Raw genomic sequence first — 17,142 nt, 5'->3', positions numbered from 1 at the left:
CTAGATTTACTGTCGTTGGAATAGAGCCTAATTATGTGCAAACGGCCTGGAAAAAAGATGACGTCATGACCATCGACTGATCTTACGGAGTAAAAATACCCCGAAATCTTGATTTTCCCTGCAGATTGATGATTAGCTGTGTACAGCATGGATACAAGCCTCCTCAGTTCACCTGATAGATAAACTCAAATCTCTACATTCTGTTTTCTCTACGCCTTTATTCTTAAAGTTCTGACCAGAAGCTGCTTTGACAGCTCGAAGGAGTTTGCTGCACTCAGCAGGAATGTTTAACATGACACTTGCGGGGGGAATCATTCATTTTGTCCGACCACAACATGATTTTTAAAACATGTGCAAAACACGTTGGTGCAACTGAAAAACACAAAAACTGAGCTTCTCAAAATCAGACTAACACACCCAGACTACTCTGGTGGAGATCCAAGCACTCCTGCATGTATGCGTCCAACTAGACTCGAACGGACTCCGGCATTCCCCACATATATGGCTCCAAAGTTACATCTTTTTTACATTTGAAAGTGCAAATGTATGTTAATACAGCCGAACTTCCACTAAACCGCCTCTCATTCACAAATGTTTCCGTTTTATTTGCTTACTAAACGGCCAACCTGTCAACTTGTGGTCACTGAACAGATTTCCTGAACGTGGTGCCGTTCTACTAAATCTACTAAAGCATCTTAAAAGATGTCATCCGTGCACACGTACGATGATCTCACACGGAGAAAGTTAGAAGAGGCGGAATGTTTTGAACGGTTGAACAAGGGTTAGTTTTGTTCACAACAAATCGGCAGCTGAGGAGAGCATGAAGTGCCTAAATGAAACAAGGTTTTGGTATCAACATAAATCTAAAATGTTGATCAGGGTCTCAGAATTGGAAATAAGTACCAGACTGATTTAAAGTTCCAAGCTTATTTTCAGTAATTTTACACTAGTGGCAGTCACATGTTCCTGTGATGCTCATCAGTTAAACCCTGCTATCAGTTAACCGGAGGTTGACATTTTTCACAGAGCACTGCAGAGCTTACATTGGTCACATATTACCACGACTAGCATGTTCGGTGTGAACTTTAGCCTGACCGGCACAGGATATTGTTGGCAGGATGTACTCCTAATCACTAATGAGTGATATTTTTTCTTGCTGATTGGTTAGATTTCCACTTTCAGCAGACAATGAAATGAAATGCAGGTCATAAATGTTATTCTATAGCAATTAATAGCAGTGCTCCTTAGAACTGTTGAGAAATTTTAGCTTCATTCTGACCAACAGGACCCAGGACTAATAGATTATTTAAGCACAGAGTCTGTTGCATTCTTATTTAGCTCCAAAGTTCAGGGTAGATTAGACAAAGTCTGCTGAGGACCATCGCTCCACCCCGTGTCTTCACAACGGATGTGGAGCCAAGAAGCGCCATAAAACCAGGAAGTTTGCTTCAGCTGCTGTTTAAAAATCTGTCCATGTTACACACTTTTGTTGGTTTCTGGGTCATTTTCATCTGTGCCTTAAAGCATAGCCACTATGAAAAGACTGGATATTAACATTTTATTCCATCCATCCATCCATTTATTTCTATACCCGTTTAATCCAAGTCAGGATGGCAGGACGTTTTATTCCGTAAAAAATTGTTTTTATTGCTTTTTAGAAAATGTTATGTTGAGAATGTGATGCAAGGTTTTTTTTTTGTTTGTGTCAGTATGGCTAAGAACAGCATTTCATGCATCATTTCCTAATATCTTTATGAGAGTTCATTAAAATCCCCTGGCAGATGTGTGAAACTCTAACTTAATAATGTTAAAGTGACACTGTGTTAATGTGTTAACTTTGCAGAAGTTGTCTTAAGAAAAATGAAAAACAGGAATTTTCACACGAGGACATAAAAGTTGATTCGGACGTTAATTAATCATTCTACAATCAGGATCATTTTACAGGGAAGTGCCCCTTGACAGAAATTAAAGCTGAAATTAAGGACTGTCTGAAGATGGAGGCTCACAGCAGAACTGTAGCCCTTTCTCAGAGATAAGCAGCAGAGATGCATGTGCTCAATGTGGTGATCTCTCAATGGAGAGCAGTGGAACATGCAATGAAAGAGGAAGGGGCAATCCATCAGCCCCTCGTTTGCAGGGAGAAAAGCACAGTGGGGCCCAGCAAAAAATACCTCTAGGAATCCTGTACAAGCAGAGGCAACGGCTTCATGAGCACAGTATAGCAGAAGGGTTCCCATGCACTCATCTCAACTAATTTTTTTAAATTTATTTTCTCCCGTTTCTTGCTTATCTGCTCTTTTTCACAAAACACAACACAACGTCAGTGCTTAGTGGCTCTAATAAACACTCATACAACCATCAAACATCTCAGTTTTAGTGTGCGGTTGTGTCTGCAGACATTCAAGTAGTTTGAAAATTGTGTCGACAGTCGGGGAATATTCAAACGTCAGTGCTCCATTCAGATTGATAAACAGTCTGTATGTGCTTTTATGTTGTATAAACAAATTTAATCAGACTGTAGTGCATCTTGTGATCCAGGGGATGGCGCAAACGCTCAAGTATCAGCCCGACACAATGAATACCACGGTAATCTCTCGGCTAATCTTATTCAAGATGCGACAACAATGGAGGGAACTACATAGAAAAATCCTGACAGCAAATAGTCAGAGAAGCAGAGTTTAAAAGCGTCTTGGATTTTACACGTAAATGGTATAGTGACAAATAAAGCCGTGAGCTGTTGGCATCTTATTGGGGCACAATCGCCAATATTTGTGACCATTTGATATTTAAGAGGGGTTTCAGGAACTTCTGATGGAAGTGGAGTGAGGAGCTGAGTGGAAACCACCTAGCTGTCTATGCTGCAGAAAGCATTAGCAGCGCACTGGAGGCACCAGCCAATCAGAGCACAAGCATGACAGTTCAAACCACTGCCTCATTCCTCTGTTCTGCTCTATTTATTTGTACACTTATCTGCTGTGCACATAATTAACATTTTCTAGGCAGAATGAGGACTAACCGCTATAAGGGTTTATTCCCCAGCTTTATTCTCCAACTGGCCACAAGAATTTTCTTCCGCCGACTCGTGTGACTCAGCTGGTGCCAAACCTTTGTTTGCAAAGAATAACCAAGAATGGCAGCTTAGTCCTCTTTTTGTGTTTCAACAAATAATGAGAGTCCCTCAGCATCCTAAGTTAAACAGATGTGGCCTGTGGGCATACGTAGCTTACAGAAAAGTAAACCACAATATGCTAACGCTATAAAGCCTCCTATTGTTGTGGGAACACAGACTTCCATTATAAATAAATCAAATGGGTCTTTAATTCTTTAGATGCGAGAAGTGCGCAAAAAAACCCCCCAAAAAACAAAAAAAAACACTTAATTTGAGAAAGTTCAAACATGCAGGTCAACTTTCCAGAATGATTTTTTTTCCTTCCAAAAATGCTTTGAACCACTTTCTATAAGAGAGGAGCTTGACAATGTTTACTCTGATGCACAGTGGAAAAGCCTGACCAGCCACATCAAGCAGTTACCACTCAGTTGTAACCACTGATAACAATTAAGAGCCATTAATCATTGTCCATCAACCCATGTGTAAACTTAGTTACGAGGCTTCTTAAAAAGAGTGGGAGCTAGCTTATCCTAACATAGGAATGCCAGAGCAAGCTGGTCTGCAGTGACTCAACTTTAATCCAACAGTGTTTTTGTCGTCTTTAAAAATATAAAATGCCACACTCTTTTATGATGGACCATGCCTCTTGCCCCACGTTAACTGGGATAGGCTGCAGCCCATTGCCACGCCGAGCAGCACAAAGTAGGTAAAGCTAATTAACGGATGCATAGAAATGGCTACTACTGAACAATAAGCACAAAAAGATCCATTCGGTTACTTCCTGAACGATCACAGATGGCACGAACAGCAGCTCAGTGGGACAAAGTAAAGCAGAATTTCCCCTGCACTGAATGTGTGGTGGAAGAGGTATGGCAGCTGAATTAAATTTTTATTGGCGACTTGATGACAACCTTACATAACTGCGCCCTCATTTTATCCAACTCAAAGTGAAAAAAAAAAAAGAGTGATGAGAGTAAGAGCAATGTCTATTTGATGTTACATGCAGCCTATCTTGACATAGCAACAGTTATTCCCATTTGATATCCAGCCAAAGAAAAATAAACTGTATTAAGTTCGTGCAGAGCTTATAACTGAAAAAAAGAAAAGAAAAAAGGTATCTTTTAGAAACTGAGCACAAAACAGATTAGACATTTCTCTGCATCAAGGACACGCTGTTCCTTGGGGACTCTCTGCTACTCAGTCTCACTTTAGTCAATATTACCTTCGCATACACCACTTACGTGGCAGTAAGTGCATTAATATGTGTTATCCTGCTAGAGGGAAGCTTTCCTTGTTAAAAGCGGAAATACGAGTATAAGTGGTAAAGGTGTTGGGATGGAAGTGGCAGAGCAAGACAGGAAAGGACTGAACAGTAGTTTCGAAGACACATCTCATCCCCATTAGCTTATCAAATTTATGTTTTTTTACAAAGACTTAAAATTGATCCGGCACAGTCCATCAGTGGCTATTCACCCAAAGAACCATTTATTTGATGAAGCTCTCGAGAATCGAAAACACCAACACTGAGCTAACTTTTTAACGACAATTGCTCCATCCAACTGTCGAGTGTCTTAAATCGGGAGCATTTCCAGAAACTAGTTCGGAACAAATACGAGCTAGAACGAGCTAGGTCACGTACGGCAGCTTAAAACAGAGCGGTGGTCCCTAACCGGAAACAAAACCTCAAGGAGAAGCAGAACTTGGTTATGTCGGGAGGAAAGAAAATCGAGTTCTTCCAAGAATTTGCTTCTGCTGGAAAAACTGATGCACCCAATTACTTTTCCTTCTCACATTCTTCTTTCTCCACATGACCAACACCAAAGATCCAGAGATGCAAGGCGCAGACACACAGAGCAGCTCTAGGGTCACAATATTGTGTAAAGGGGAAATATAACACACACACACATATATAGAGTGACACAAAAACAGAGGAGAAAGAGCAGTGAAACAACACAAAGACACAGGAAAGCACAGCGAAAACATGCACAGCACAGAAAGAGAAAATCAAAAGATTATTGTTGGGGAAAAAAACATGCAGGCTTCCTCACAAATGAGAAGGAAGAGCTAATGAGCATTCTCATGGAAAGAGGTTAAGATATATCAAAGCCTTTTTAGAAGGTAAAAGAATTGTCTCTATGCTGTACTAAACTAAATTAGTATTTTTTGTTTTAATGAACACAATAATCCTGTTAAAGTGTTTAAAGTCTCAATGAAATGCGTAGTGGAGTGCTATTTGATGATAATAATAGAGATGAACCAACACCGTGGCTTTGGATCAACATTTGCAGTTTTTCTAATTAAGCAGCGATCTCAGCAGCCTAAAGTTGCCCTGTTTCATTCTTCCATCCTGCCTTTCAACATGCTGTTGCTTCCAACTGTCTCACTGATCCTTTGGCATTCAGGTAATAGTTTAAATCAGTGCACAGTTGATGTTTTTGTCTTAAGATTTTGTGTTTATAATATTGAACAGATACAAGTCCATGACCATCTGACTCTTCATACATTACTGCATTTTAACTCCAGCAGGCCTGTTGCTGCACGTGCACTTCCTGCTATCCCGCATGTTATTTTCCCAACTTCTCCAGTGTCTAAGGACATTGAGGGACACTGTCCTACAGGTTTTAGAGGTTTCCCTGCTTCAACACAACAGAAGAAATGGATCTCTTCAAAGTTCTGCACAAGCCTGCTAATGATGCATTGCTCTGAATCAGGTGTGTTGAAGCAGGGAAACATCTAAAACCTGCAGGACAGCAGCCCTCCAGGGCCGGATGCGGGTATCCCCTGGCCTCAGGTGTCTATAGCATTGTCTGTTTCCTCAAAGACAGGAAAATGTAAGGGAAAACAAAAGCGTTTGCTCCCCTTTAAAGCCTTCATATTACTACTTCAAGGGGTATGTGCATCTGCTTTGCCTTCAACAAAACCAGAAGGTCAAAACCACTGAAATGTACAGCGGACTAAAGCTGAACAGACACAAATGGACACCTGTCTGTGCTCCTTAACAGCTCGAGAGTGGACTCGGAGCTCTTCTCAATGGAAGAACACGCAGTAGATCAATAATGTATGTGGAACAAAATATTTGGGTCTTCTAATGTAAAGGCGAATCAAAGTGCACAAAAGCGAGAGCTTCTCCTTCAGTTGATCAAAAAGAAACTGGGGTGTGCACTCTGTTTCATGAGATTCATGGCTGTGGAGCTAATAATTTGGCATTTAACTGCATTATTTCTAGTCAATAGATGAGTGTGGAGGGGATAAATGAGTCTGGCCTGAGAAATGACACTTAACTTTAATGAGGCCTATCCTTGGAGACAATAAAGATTTAATCAAAGGTGATTTCCTTTTTTTTTTTTATGTATTCCGTTCAGAGAGTTTTTTCTAAAGGTGGTTTTGCAAACTACGGTATACAGTACAATTAAGACGATTCAGGTGACTTATTGAACAGTTTGCACAGAAAAGCTTTAACCTTATCACGTATCAGTGCTGTGTCAGGTATTGTCACCGATTTCTTTTCAACCCTGGGGGCAAATAAGAGGCCAGTTTCAAGAGTTAGAGCAGCTAAAGGAAAAAAAATATTTAGGTTTTACTTTAACGCCACAGCAACGCAACACTGGACACAAAGTTGGCGTTTTTGGGGGTGGAGTTAGTGAACTGGCCTCTCTTTGATTAAACCATAATGAGCTCAGGCTGCACAGCAGGCACATGGTGGCTGACCCTCATCCTGACGGGGTGACGGGGTGAGTGGGTGGAGGGGAGGCTGAATTAGCATTGTCTTCTCTGATGGCACGAATCTAAGTTCCTCAACACTTTCTTAATAGCAGGTGGCGTCGCGCCATCACACAGTGGTGTTTCTTTACAATAAACGTGTCTGGAACTAATATGGCTTCCCTTGAATCCTAAGTTACCTCTATGTTGGCTGAGTAACGGTTAATATGACTGATCATCACCGCCTGCGCTCCTCGGCGTCTTCTGTGGACCGTTTCTATGACAGCCTCGGGTCGCGTCGTCAGCCGTGGTGGTTGCTCCCGTTTGCTACCTCTTCAAAGATGTTTAACCAAACTTATATGCAAGTTTTGGGCTTTAAATGGTACTAGCTAAACTTGCTAGAATCGGAACTTAAAGCACGCGGCGTTAGCCGTTTAACAACTCGTTCGTTGAGGCTTCTGTATGATGCGCGAGACATTGGCTCCCCCCTCAAAACTTCTGTCTTAACGTTTGGTGGAACAAATAAAACTCCCGCAAAAAAAAAAAAAAAAAAAAATCGGGACTCACCTGAAATAATGCACAAGAGGTGATATATTGCAACCCTGCTCTGCCCGGGGTAATTCCGCTGGGAAGACGGTAACATTTTTCAAAAGTAGTGCAGTCTCCTGCTCCTCAGCCAAAGCGCAGGATGCATGCCAATTTGAACAGTGCTGAACAGTGGAGCCTCCTCAGCAACAACTCCGAACTGCATGTGGACTGTACCATTTGCTCCGCACCGAGTGGGGAGACCTGGGGCACACCTGACCATGCGAGTAACCGGGAACTGGTCACGGTTCTACAGCAACCTCCCCCCGAAGGAGGGATCCATTAGTATACACATTACGTCATCTTTGTTGGTAACTCGACATATATTGATTCATCATATCACTTCATACTTTACAGGCCTCTTTGTTGTCTCTGTGAAAATACATGTTCATGTTTTAGAGCTGTTTTAGTCATTTTTGCTTTTTTTTCACTGTCTGCCAACAGGGTTTGAACGAACAGAAGAAGACACATTTAATAAAGTGTGATGGAAAGCGGCTTAATTATTCTCAAAGAAAAAATGCATTTACAAGATACATTTACATTGCTGACGGGGCCGTCTTATGTATTTTGTAATTGCGGCAGGATTTTTATTTTGCTAGACAGCTGGTGCAACCATTCACTGCTGGCCAGAATGATTGGCACACATTAAGTACAGAATTAGGAATTTATTCAGAGCTATTCTTTAACAGCCTAAAATTTCACTTTCAAACTTATGGAATCAGAATCCGAAATACTTTATTAATCTTTATGCCACAGGTGCTCCTGCCAGAATTAAAAGGAAATAAGTAATATGTAATAAAAGCACAGAAATATGTACATTAAGATGCAATGAAAGTAAAAACAAAATTAATAGAAATACCTTTAAAAAGCGTAGAAAAAATTATATAAGGTAACCAAAATAGAATACTTAATAATAATTAAATGCATCACACATTTGCACAGCCTTAAGCATCAGTTTCTTGTTGCCATCTTGAAGCCTCTCTCACCTGTCTGATAGCCGTTGCTGGCACTCTAAGCTCTTTTTAGTTGGCTGGAGTCCTTTGTGTGTGCAGTGAAAGATGTAAATTCTCTCTAAAGGTTTTCAATGGGACTTAGGTCATGGCTTTTAGTTGGCCAGTTTAAAAACACCCATATTTTTCTTTATTTGTGCTGTTGATGACCTTAAGGAGCCAATACCCCCTCACTCATAGCTCTCTGACATGAGGTTACACACTTCACTCTAAAGGCTATGGTAATTTTCTGATTCATCATTACATTCATTTATTCATGACATTCAGTACCACAGGCATTAAAGCAGCCCCACTGTATGATATGACCTCCAATGTGTTTTAGTACAGGTCAATTGTTTATTTCCTCATTAGCCTAATTTTTTAACCTATAAACTAAAATGCTCTGCATTCCAAAAGGGCTCTTCTTTGTCTTCCTCTGTCCATTCAACATCATCACACAAAGACTGTAGCTTACATACAAACATATGAAAGTTTTGGCAAACTTTAGGCCTGCCTTTTGCGGATTTCTTTCAATATTGGCATCCCCACTTGGGCTACCGCCAGATCAGCTACTCTTGCTTTAATGTGCATCATATAGTGCTGGATGAAACCAACACTTGTTACGTTCCACAAACCTTCCCCACACCCACAGATCATTTCTTAGTGAGCATTTTTTTTATATAGATTTAAAAAATCCTGAAACATGCAGCTACAATGATATATGTATCCCCACCAATCCTCTAATTCATAACTGGCATTTGGCCTATAGTTGATGTATAATGACATAAGCATTCATTTAGTAGCCAAAAGTCTGACTCCTAATTACCTAAAACAGGACTTTTTAGGACCTGTATGCAGTATGAAAATAAGAAATAGAAAAAACAAGGTTTGAGCTATTTGTCCGAGTTATTTTTTTTTGTAAAATATCATGGTCTTTATAAAAAATGTTGATAATATGTTGTGAGAGTCAGACTTTATGGTGATTGCATTTATTATCTGTAACAGTACCACTAACTCTGTGATCTTAGTCAATCACTAGAAATAAAGTGACATTAGTTATTGTATTCTCTCGATGGCACAGACATACAGCATGTAGCTCGAGTTGCTTTTCCCAGTTCAGTTAATCAGTGTGTGGGATGGTGGAGGGAGTTGGGGGCCAGCAGCCACCCTTACTGGGGACAGAGAGCTAACCAGGTCAGTGCTTTAATTTGACTCGTAGGGATTGAGTTGCTCATGCCACCCCAGTCATCTGCAGGTGAAACATTTGTGCACAGCCATGTGTATGTGAGCATTAATCTTATTGGATCTATTTTGAAAGTCAGGAGAATGCATTGGGCAGTGCATCAACATGAAAGTAACACGTTGCCATATATTCTAAGAATCGGAGCTGAGGGTAGAAGAAGAGCTTGTGAAAAGACTGGATAATTTGATTTAGGGGCTTCTTCTATATTGGAATTTGAGCTTAATCCCCCTCCAACTTCTCCTCAAGGCCTTTTCAGGGAGCTGTAGACCTACACATCCATCTTTCCACTACCATACAGAATGCTTTTTTCTTTTTTCTTTTCTTACGCTTTACTTCATAGGTTCTTTTTCTTATTGCATTTTAAAGCCTATTTCTTATAGAAACACCTTGAACTTGTGCCAGACATAGACCATATAAGCACCTTGGTCATACAAAACAATTTGGTTGTACAAATTTAACAAGGATACGTCATGAAGTGTGTTCTCATTCATTGAATGTACGAGGCGAGCAACACAAAGAGGCAAGCCTTCTCTGTTTCTGTACCATCTCTTGTTTGTGCTTCAGGCTCTTTTCTGGATGCACTCGTTGCTTTTACATTGAAATACCACAACACAGCGGAGAAGCTGGCAAACTGTATATCCTCTGTTATCAAATGTAAAACTGTGGCTGCAAAGAAAGTTGCCATTATCAAACCCAAAGCATGGCGTTCACTGTCTTGGTTGAGGATGTGAAGAGTTTTGTTATCATGATAACAACCTTTCCCCCCCTGCTCGTATTCTGAACCAAAGCGGCTCTCGGTCACCAGGTAATTTCTCACTCTGGAATGTTTTTCAACCTTTCAAGTGCTGTTTCATGGAGGCCAGAGAGGTATTGAGAGGGATTCAGGATTGTGGCGGAGTAAAGATTGCTTAAATTAGTCCACCTCCTGCTCAGACACTTCCTTTATTCTGCCGGTCAGCACCTCTCTCCCTGTTTGCCCACGTAAATTGTTCTGCACTCTCTGCACTCTGTCTCAGTCCTTTTCCCAACATGAGTATCTATCTGCACTATGGGAAAAAGAAGGGGCCAGGAATCTCATTAATAATATAATTCGTTGCAACCAACTGTTGAATGTGTATCTTCAGTACGACTTGAGCCACATGCTCACACACTAGAATACCACTCAAGAGCTGCAGCTGCAGCCATGGTGTCTACCATGGAACTAGGAGTCAAAGGTGACATCTGCTGGCTGAAATATGAACTCTTTACATGGGATTCAGAATGAATCTGCCATTGATATGAGTCAAATCATCTTGATGTTTGCAATATTCATGCGGGTTGTAACCAGGCAAACACACAGATGTGAGCTCTGGATAAAGATAGCCGCAAATCCTCAGATTTAATGTTATTTGCACAAGGTGAGATGTGTGAGCTATTTTTTCAGTTTTAAAACTGGTGTGTAGTTATTTCTTCAATTGTATGTATTAATTGAATATGCATTGAAACTAGACATAAGGACATAAAAATGTCCTTGTGCCTATAGAACGTTAAAGAAGTTTTTAGTTTGGGAAAAGAGTCCCCTGTAAAGTCGTTGTGAGTATAGCGTTTAGATAATCAAGAGCTAAACTTTCCTTTTTATTTAATATTCTTTGCAACAACAAGCAAACTTAAACAGTGATTAATAATTAAGTCCAAGTCAAAATCTACATGATGAGTGAACAGGCCCCCAGGTTTAATATCAATAAACTCTATACTTTTCAGTTTGTTTTAAAACTGGTGTGTAGTTATTTTTTCTAATGTATGTATTAATTGAATATGCATTGAAACTGATGGAATAAAAGTAATTTAATTTTTCATACACAGTGCATATGAAAGGTGACAGAATACAACAGAAGATTTAAAGACATCAACACCACAAAGGTCTTTAATCTAATAACGATATTTCATGTTGCACAGTGCTATTGCATTAGAAAGGAAAGACAATTAAATGTTTTCTTCTCTTTACTTACAAAGTAATTTTCTGGCTGACCTTATTCGTTCAATTAATACGAGTCATTAAACCACTAAAAGTGCTGTGTGAAAATGGGCTTGTTGTGCTGTTCTCATGAACTGAGGCTAATAGGCTTGAATAAAACAATACATCTCATTAGTAAATTTGCTATTTTTTAGCAATTTAAGGTGAAAAACTGATAAAGATGAAAGGTTTTGATCATTTCCACCTTGATGACACCAGTAAAAGTGACAAAGCCATTAGAAATTATTTTTTTCATTTTGAACATCAGCTTTTACTCAGATTACATTAGCAACAAACAAATAGTTCGATTTTTGTGTAGATTTTGTATCATTACATGTAATATAGAAACAAGTAATTGTACAGTTGCGAGTGTGGAAAAAGAAACACTAAAAAGCTCAGATGGTCAAAAACATTCTTCACATAATTAGGTCATAATTCATAGTTAGAAACTCAAAACAAAAATATAATCAGAATTTTTCATAAATTGTACCAATAAGTCATTAAAGAAATAATTAGTTTTGTGAACAAATACAAAAGTGTCACACAAACAGATGTATTTAGGGTTCATTATGAATCTCTCTTCATTGTGAATGTATGTGATCAAAGACTGTTTCCTGCGATCAGATGTGTCATCCCCAAAAATACACAATAAAAGCAGCTTATAAACTAAACTTGAAAGAATTTTGACCCAAGAGTCTTCAAACTGTAGTACAAGTAAATAATTAAGAGCTAAACTGTGCTTAAAATGAAACAATTATGTAATATTCAGAATCATCTGACATGACTTTGACCACTTTTTCACATGTAACCAGATACAGCTTCTTTAAACTCACCACACACACTTTGCACGTGCTTGACACGGAGCAAGAAAATGAATAAAAAGAGCATCAAAATCATGACCTGGGAAATGGCTTGACAGTAGATTTGAAGCCAAAGGTGAAATAGTATTTGAAAACATGGCTGAAGTTCTGATCCCTGAGGCCATATATGAGCGGGCTCAAACACTTTGGGAAAACGATTAGAACTAAAAAAAGGATGTACCTAATATGAGCAGCTATGTCCGGATTTTTGGTTAACATGTCGTTGGAGCTGATCATGGTAAACATAGTGGAGATGAGGCAAAGGCACAACTGAAGCAGATGTAACAACACAGTCTTATGTGCCTTGTTGGCATTATGCACACAAGAAGAGGTAGACCTTACAGTAACGACAATTGCAACGTACGTGAAAATGATAATCACACTCACCAATACAAAATTAACTATAGTGAAGGTCAGGGTCAAAGTCACATAGACCTGCTGCCGGAAGATGTCGCTTTTTCTGCAGTATCTTTGCACTGTGAAGTCTGTGTTCTCAAGACTGACTAACAGAAAAACCTGTGTGAATGAGTCTAAAGAGGCCACAATCCACATCACAGTGATGGCTATACCTGTTGTCCTGACCGTGGCAATGGCAGCATGCCTCAGTGGAAAACAGATGGCAACATATCTCTCCAAAGACATCACGGCCAGGTTGAGGGGAGATATCTTTACAGTGATGGCTCCAAGCTCACTGACAATGATACAAAAAAAGGTGATCATTCTGGCCACCGTCAACGCAAGTATGTACAGCAGCACAGTCAGTAGGAGCAGAAGAGAGTCAGTAAAGAGCAGATGACCGAATAAAACATATCGAGGGGAGTCCAGAAAGATAGGCTTCTTCAGCAAGGTAAACACCATGACACCATTGACATACAAGAAAAAGAGACAGGGCAGTAAAGACAGCAGAGCTTTGACAGTAGTCTCAAACTGCACCATCTGGGGGTCTTGTGTGTAGTTCATGATTGTGGCTTCATGCAGCGTCTGTAAAGGAAGAGCAAACACAAACACATCAGATGGATCCTGACCAACACCACGAACAGTCCTGAGGAGTGAAGCCTGTGCAAGATCACTCTCTTAGATGACAATATTAAATATGATGCCCTGCTACAAAGCCACAACATACATCAGTTAAAATACACTGTATTACAAAAGTAACATTTAATGGAGCCGGATGCCTTGTGAACAGTTTGTATGTCTTAAACACATCACTTACATGTCACTGGTTTGGTCTGAGCTCATTTGGCAATTAAGCTCTGTGGAGAGAATCAACCTTCGGCTCATCACGTTCCTCTTTATTGGTGATCTGTGTTTTTCACATCAACACCCCTGTGGGTTTAACAGCCTATCAGAACTCTGTATTAGTTGTGGTTTCCTTTTAGGGAAGTTGTGATCAACTAAAGGTGTTTTTAGTCAATAATAAGGTTATGTCTGATTTTCAGCCCGGTTTTAGAAAAAGACAGCAGCTCTTAAAGCTTTTAACCATTTTATTCATTCCATTGACACTAAACAACACTGTGCTGCCCTCTTCGTTGACCTCTCTAAAGCATTTGATTTGGTGGACCACTCACTGCTAATACATAATTTAGTTAGAGTAGATCTGTCAACTGAAACTGTCTGCTGGTCTGAGAATGATTTAGCATATAGAACAGTGTGCGTGCAGGCTGAAGGTTACACCTCACAACGCCTTAAAGAAACAGAATGAGAGCCTCAGGGGTCAGTTCTAGGGCCACTTCTTTTTATCCTTTATATAAACAATATTGACAGCCCCCCCCCAACCAAGGCACTCATCCAGTTACAATTGGCCTTTAACACAGTTCAGCAAAACCTTTGATAAATACAGACAAACCCAAAGTCGGGCTTTTTTCAAATGCTAAGGACAAAACATAGAACCTGCCTTAAACTGTCCCTTCGCAAGGTTCACAGATTGAATTTGTATTGTGTTGTAGATATTTAGGAATTTTAATTGATGAAGCTCTTTCCTTTACTGCACATATTCATCTGCTGGCTTTTTACCTCAGGATTAAATCCTGTCTTTCATATGGATCCACAAAGAGGTTGGTTGCTGCAACCTTTCTGTCAGTTTTGGATTGTGGCGATGTTTTGTACATACGTGCCTCATCTCAGTGTCTGTGTGCTCTTGATACTCTGCATCACGGGGTTCTGAGGTTCGTCACTAAGTTTACATCTCTCACCCATCACAGTTTATTGTACGAACGTGTTGGATAGTCCTCTTTGTCAATATGTAGGCTAAGACATTGGCATATTCTTGTTTACAAGGCTGTTCTTGGTCTACTCCCGTCTTACCCCTCGAACTTCCTCCATCTGAAGAGTTCAGGGCCTTATAGCCTTCGTTCACAGGATTATTTTTTTTATTATTTTCAGTCCCAAGGGTATGAACCGAGATGGGAAAAAAGCTTTCATGTATGCTGCTCCTTTTGTCTGGAACGAACTGCAAAAAGAGTTGAAACTTCATGACATGCTCCTAATGCTGGATGACTTAGAGGGAGATACGTCTGTTTGTAGATGTTGCCTGATCAGTCGGTTTATACGTGTGTTGATATGTCTGTTTGTACATTTTTATCTGCCTGCTGCGGTCTTGGCCAGGACACTCTTGGAAAAGAGATTTGTAATCGTAATGAGGCCTTTCCTCGTTATATAAAGGTTAAATAAAAATGAGATTAAAAAAAATGTAACTTTATTATAAGACCAAGAATAAGTAATGGAAGTTTTAATGTTCACTTTGTGGATTACTTTCTTTTTTACAGCGTGCCTTTTGACCAGCTGACTGTTAAAGGAGAAGTTCGGTTTTTTAAACCTGGACCTTATTTCTGGCATAAAATACGTTCATCTACTCACCGATAACAGTTTGGTGAAAGTCGGCATCCTTCTGAGGCTATTTAGATCACTCAAGATCTGAGTATATCCATATAACGGGAGAGCACAGGACATAGACAATACAGCCTCTAAATAAGGCATTATCTGTCTTTATTTCACCAATACTTTAAGACCAATGAAGGAATGAACGTGCACTGTTAGCTCAGAGCTGCCGTGTTGTTGTTATCGGGGGATCGGGGGGCTTATCGGGGGCTTTCTACACACGCGTCTACTGGGATGACGTCATCGCCGCGCCACTAGACGTGAACAAATCTGAAGTATGCAAAGGGACCTATTTTTTAAAGACTTTATTGAGCAATTAGAAATTTTTCTTCATTTTTAAAAATATTCCCAAAGAGTTTCTTTTCCTTCATATTGTTAATTCTTTGCTAAATGTTCTCATAAAAATGTCCTTGTGACATAGAACGTTAAAGAAGTTCTTAGTTTGGGAAAAGAGTCCCCTGTAAAGTCGTTGTAAGATAGCGTTTAGATAATCAAGAGCTAAACTTTCCTTTTTATTCAATATTCTTTGCAACAACAAGTAAAGTTAAACATTGATTAATAATTAAGTTTGAGTCAAAATCTACATGATGAGTGAACAGGCCCCCAGGTTTAATATCAATAAACTCTATGCTTGTATTTACAATGTTAGAATAGTCTCTTTGGCATCATTTTGTAGGTAAAAGTTCTATATTTATTTGTTTAAGTTGTTCACTTATCTTTTAGGAAAGTTGAGATAAGTAGTCAGTTTCATCCTTTGGAGCCCATGAATATCTTAAATAGCGTGAAATATAACGTTGTGTAGTTACAGTGTTTGCTGCTCCAGAGTGCCAACATATGTGCCAGTAATGGGGACTATTTTTATAAAAGGCAAGGCAAGGCATCTTTATTTATATAGCACATTTCATACCACAGGCAACTCTATGTGCTTTACATAAAGACAAGGCATTTAAAAGATCAGCATAAAGCAGCATAAAAAGAAGGAATTTAAAGAAAAAAAAAAATAGAATAAAAATTAAAATACACAGTTAAAAGCAATCAAAGAAGAGGGGAAAAATAAAAATATAAAACAATTAAGAGGATTATGCTTTAAAAATTATTTAAAGGAACTCAACCATAAGCACACCGAAAGAGAAATGTTTTTAGCCTGGATTTAAAAGTGCTTACAGTTGGGGCTGATTTCAGTTCTGCTGGTAGTTTGTTCCAGTTGTGTGCAGCATAACAGCTAAAAGCTGCTTCACTGTCTCCACTTTGAACTCTGGGCTTCACTATCTGACCTGAGTCAGTAGATCTCAGAGCTCTACTGGGTTTATACTCTGCTAGCATGTCATTCATGTATTCTGGACCTAAACCATTCCGTGATTTGTAGACGAGTAGCAGAACTTTAAAATCTATTCTGTATCTGACCGGGAGCCAATGTAAAGACTTGAGAACTGGGGTGATGTGATCTGATCTCTTTGCTCTGGTTAATACTCGGGCTGCAGCGTTCTGAATGAGCTGCAGCTGTTTGAGACTCTTTTGGGGGAGTCCAGTCAGAAGACCGTTACAGTAGTCAAGTCTGTTGGAGAAACTCCTGCTTTGCTCTTTGTGTTTCAGCTCCTACATGAGGATGAATGACAGTGGTTGACTGGTACTAGTCAGTTAGGATTTTACCTGTTCTTTTGATTTCATTCAAGTGGAAAACCCATTTAAGCAAATTAGGACAAAGTCGCTTTCTTACTGTGGCACTATTCCACAGTTTTCAGTCTTTGTGTTGAAAGTAGGAAATATCCCATTCTCAGTTGAAATGA

General features: G+C 39.6%; 2 protein-coding genes across 3 annotated transcripts in view; both read right to left on the bottom strand.

Annotated features, from left to right (window-relative positions):
• nectin3b (nectin cell adhesion molecule 3b) overlaps positions 1–7,508 on the bottom strand; it is a 33,491-nt gene extending 25,983 nt beyond the window's left edge. For both annotated transcript variants that reach the window (XM_075487938.1, XM_075487937.1), the window contains exon 1: positions 7,376–7,508. In XM_075487938.1, the coding sequence (XP_075344053.1) occupies positions 7,376–7,451 (76 nt within the window). In that variant the 5' untranslated portion in view covers positions 7,452–7,508. The remainder of the gene's footprint in view (positions 1–7,375) is intronic.
• Positions 7,509–11,861: 4,353 nt separating this feature from the next.
• On the bottom strand, positions 11,862–13,502 carry LOC142401706 (odorant receptor 131-2-like). Its single transcript, XM_075487169.1, has one exon. The coding sequence runs from the start codon at positions 13,436–13,438 to the stop codon at positions 12,512–12,514; it is 927 nt and encodes a 308-aa protein (XP_075343284.1). The 5' UTR covers positions 13,439–13,502; the 3' UTR covers positions 11,862–12,511.
• Between the last annotated feature and the right edge of the window lie 3,640 nt (positions 13,503–17,142).

The sequence above is a fragment of the Odontesthes bonariensis genome, chromosome 16 (genome assembly GCF_027942865.1).
Source record: "Odontesthes bonariensis isolate fOdoBon6 chromosome 16, fOdoBon6.hap1, whole genome shotgun sequence".
Classification (NCBI taxonomy): domain Eukaryota; kingdom Metazoa; phylum Chordata; class Actinopteri; order Atheriniformes; family Atherinopsidae; genus Odontesthes; species Odontesthes bonariensis.
This window is presented reverse-complemented; position numbering and strand designations above follow the sequence as displayed.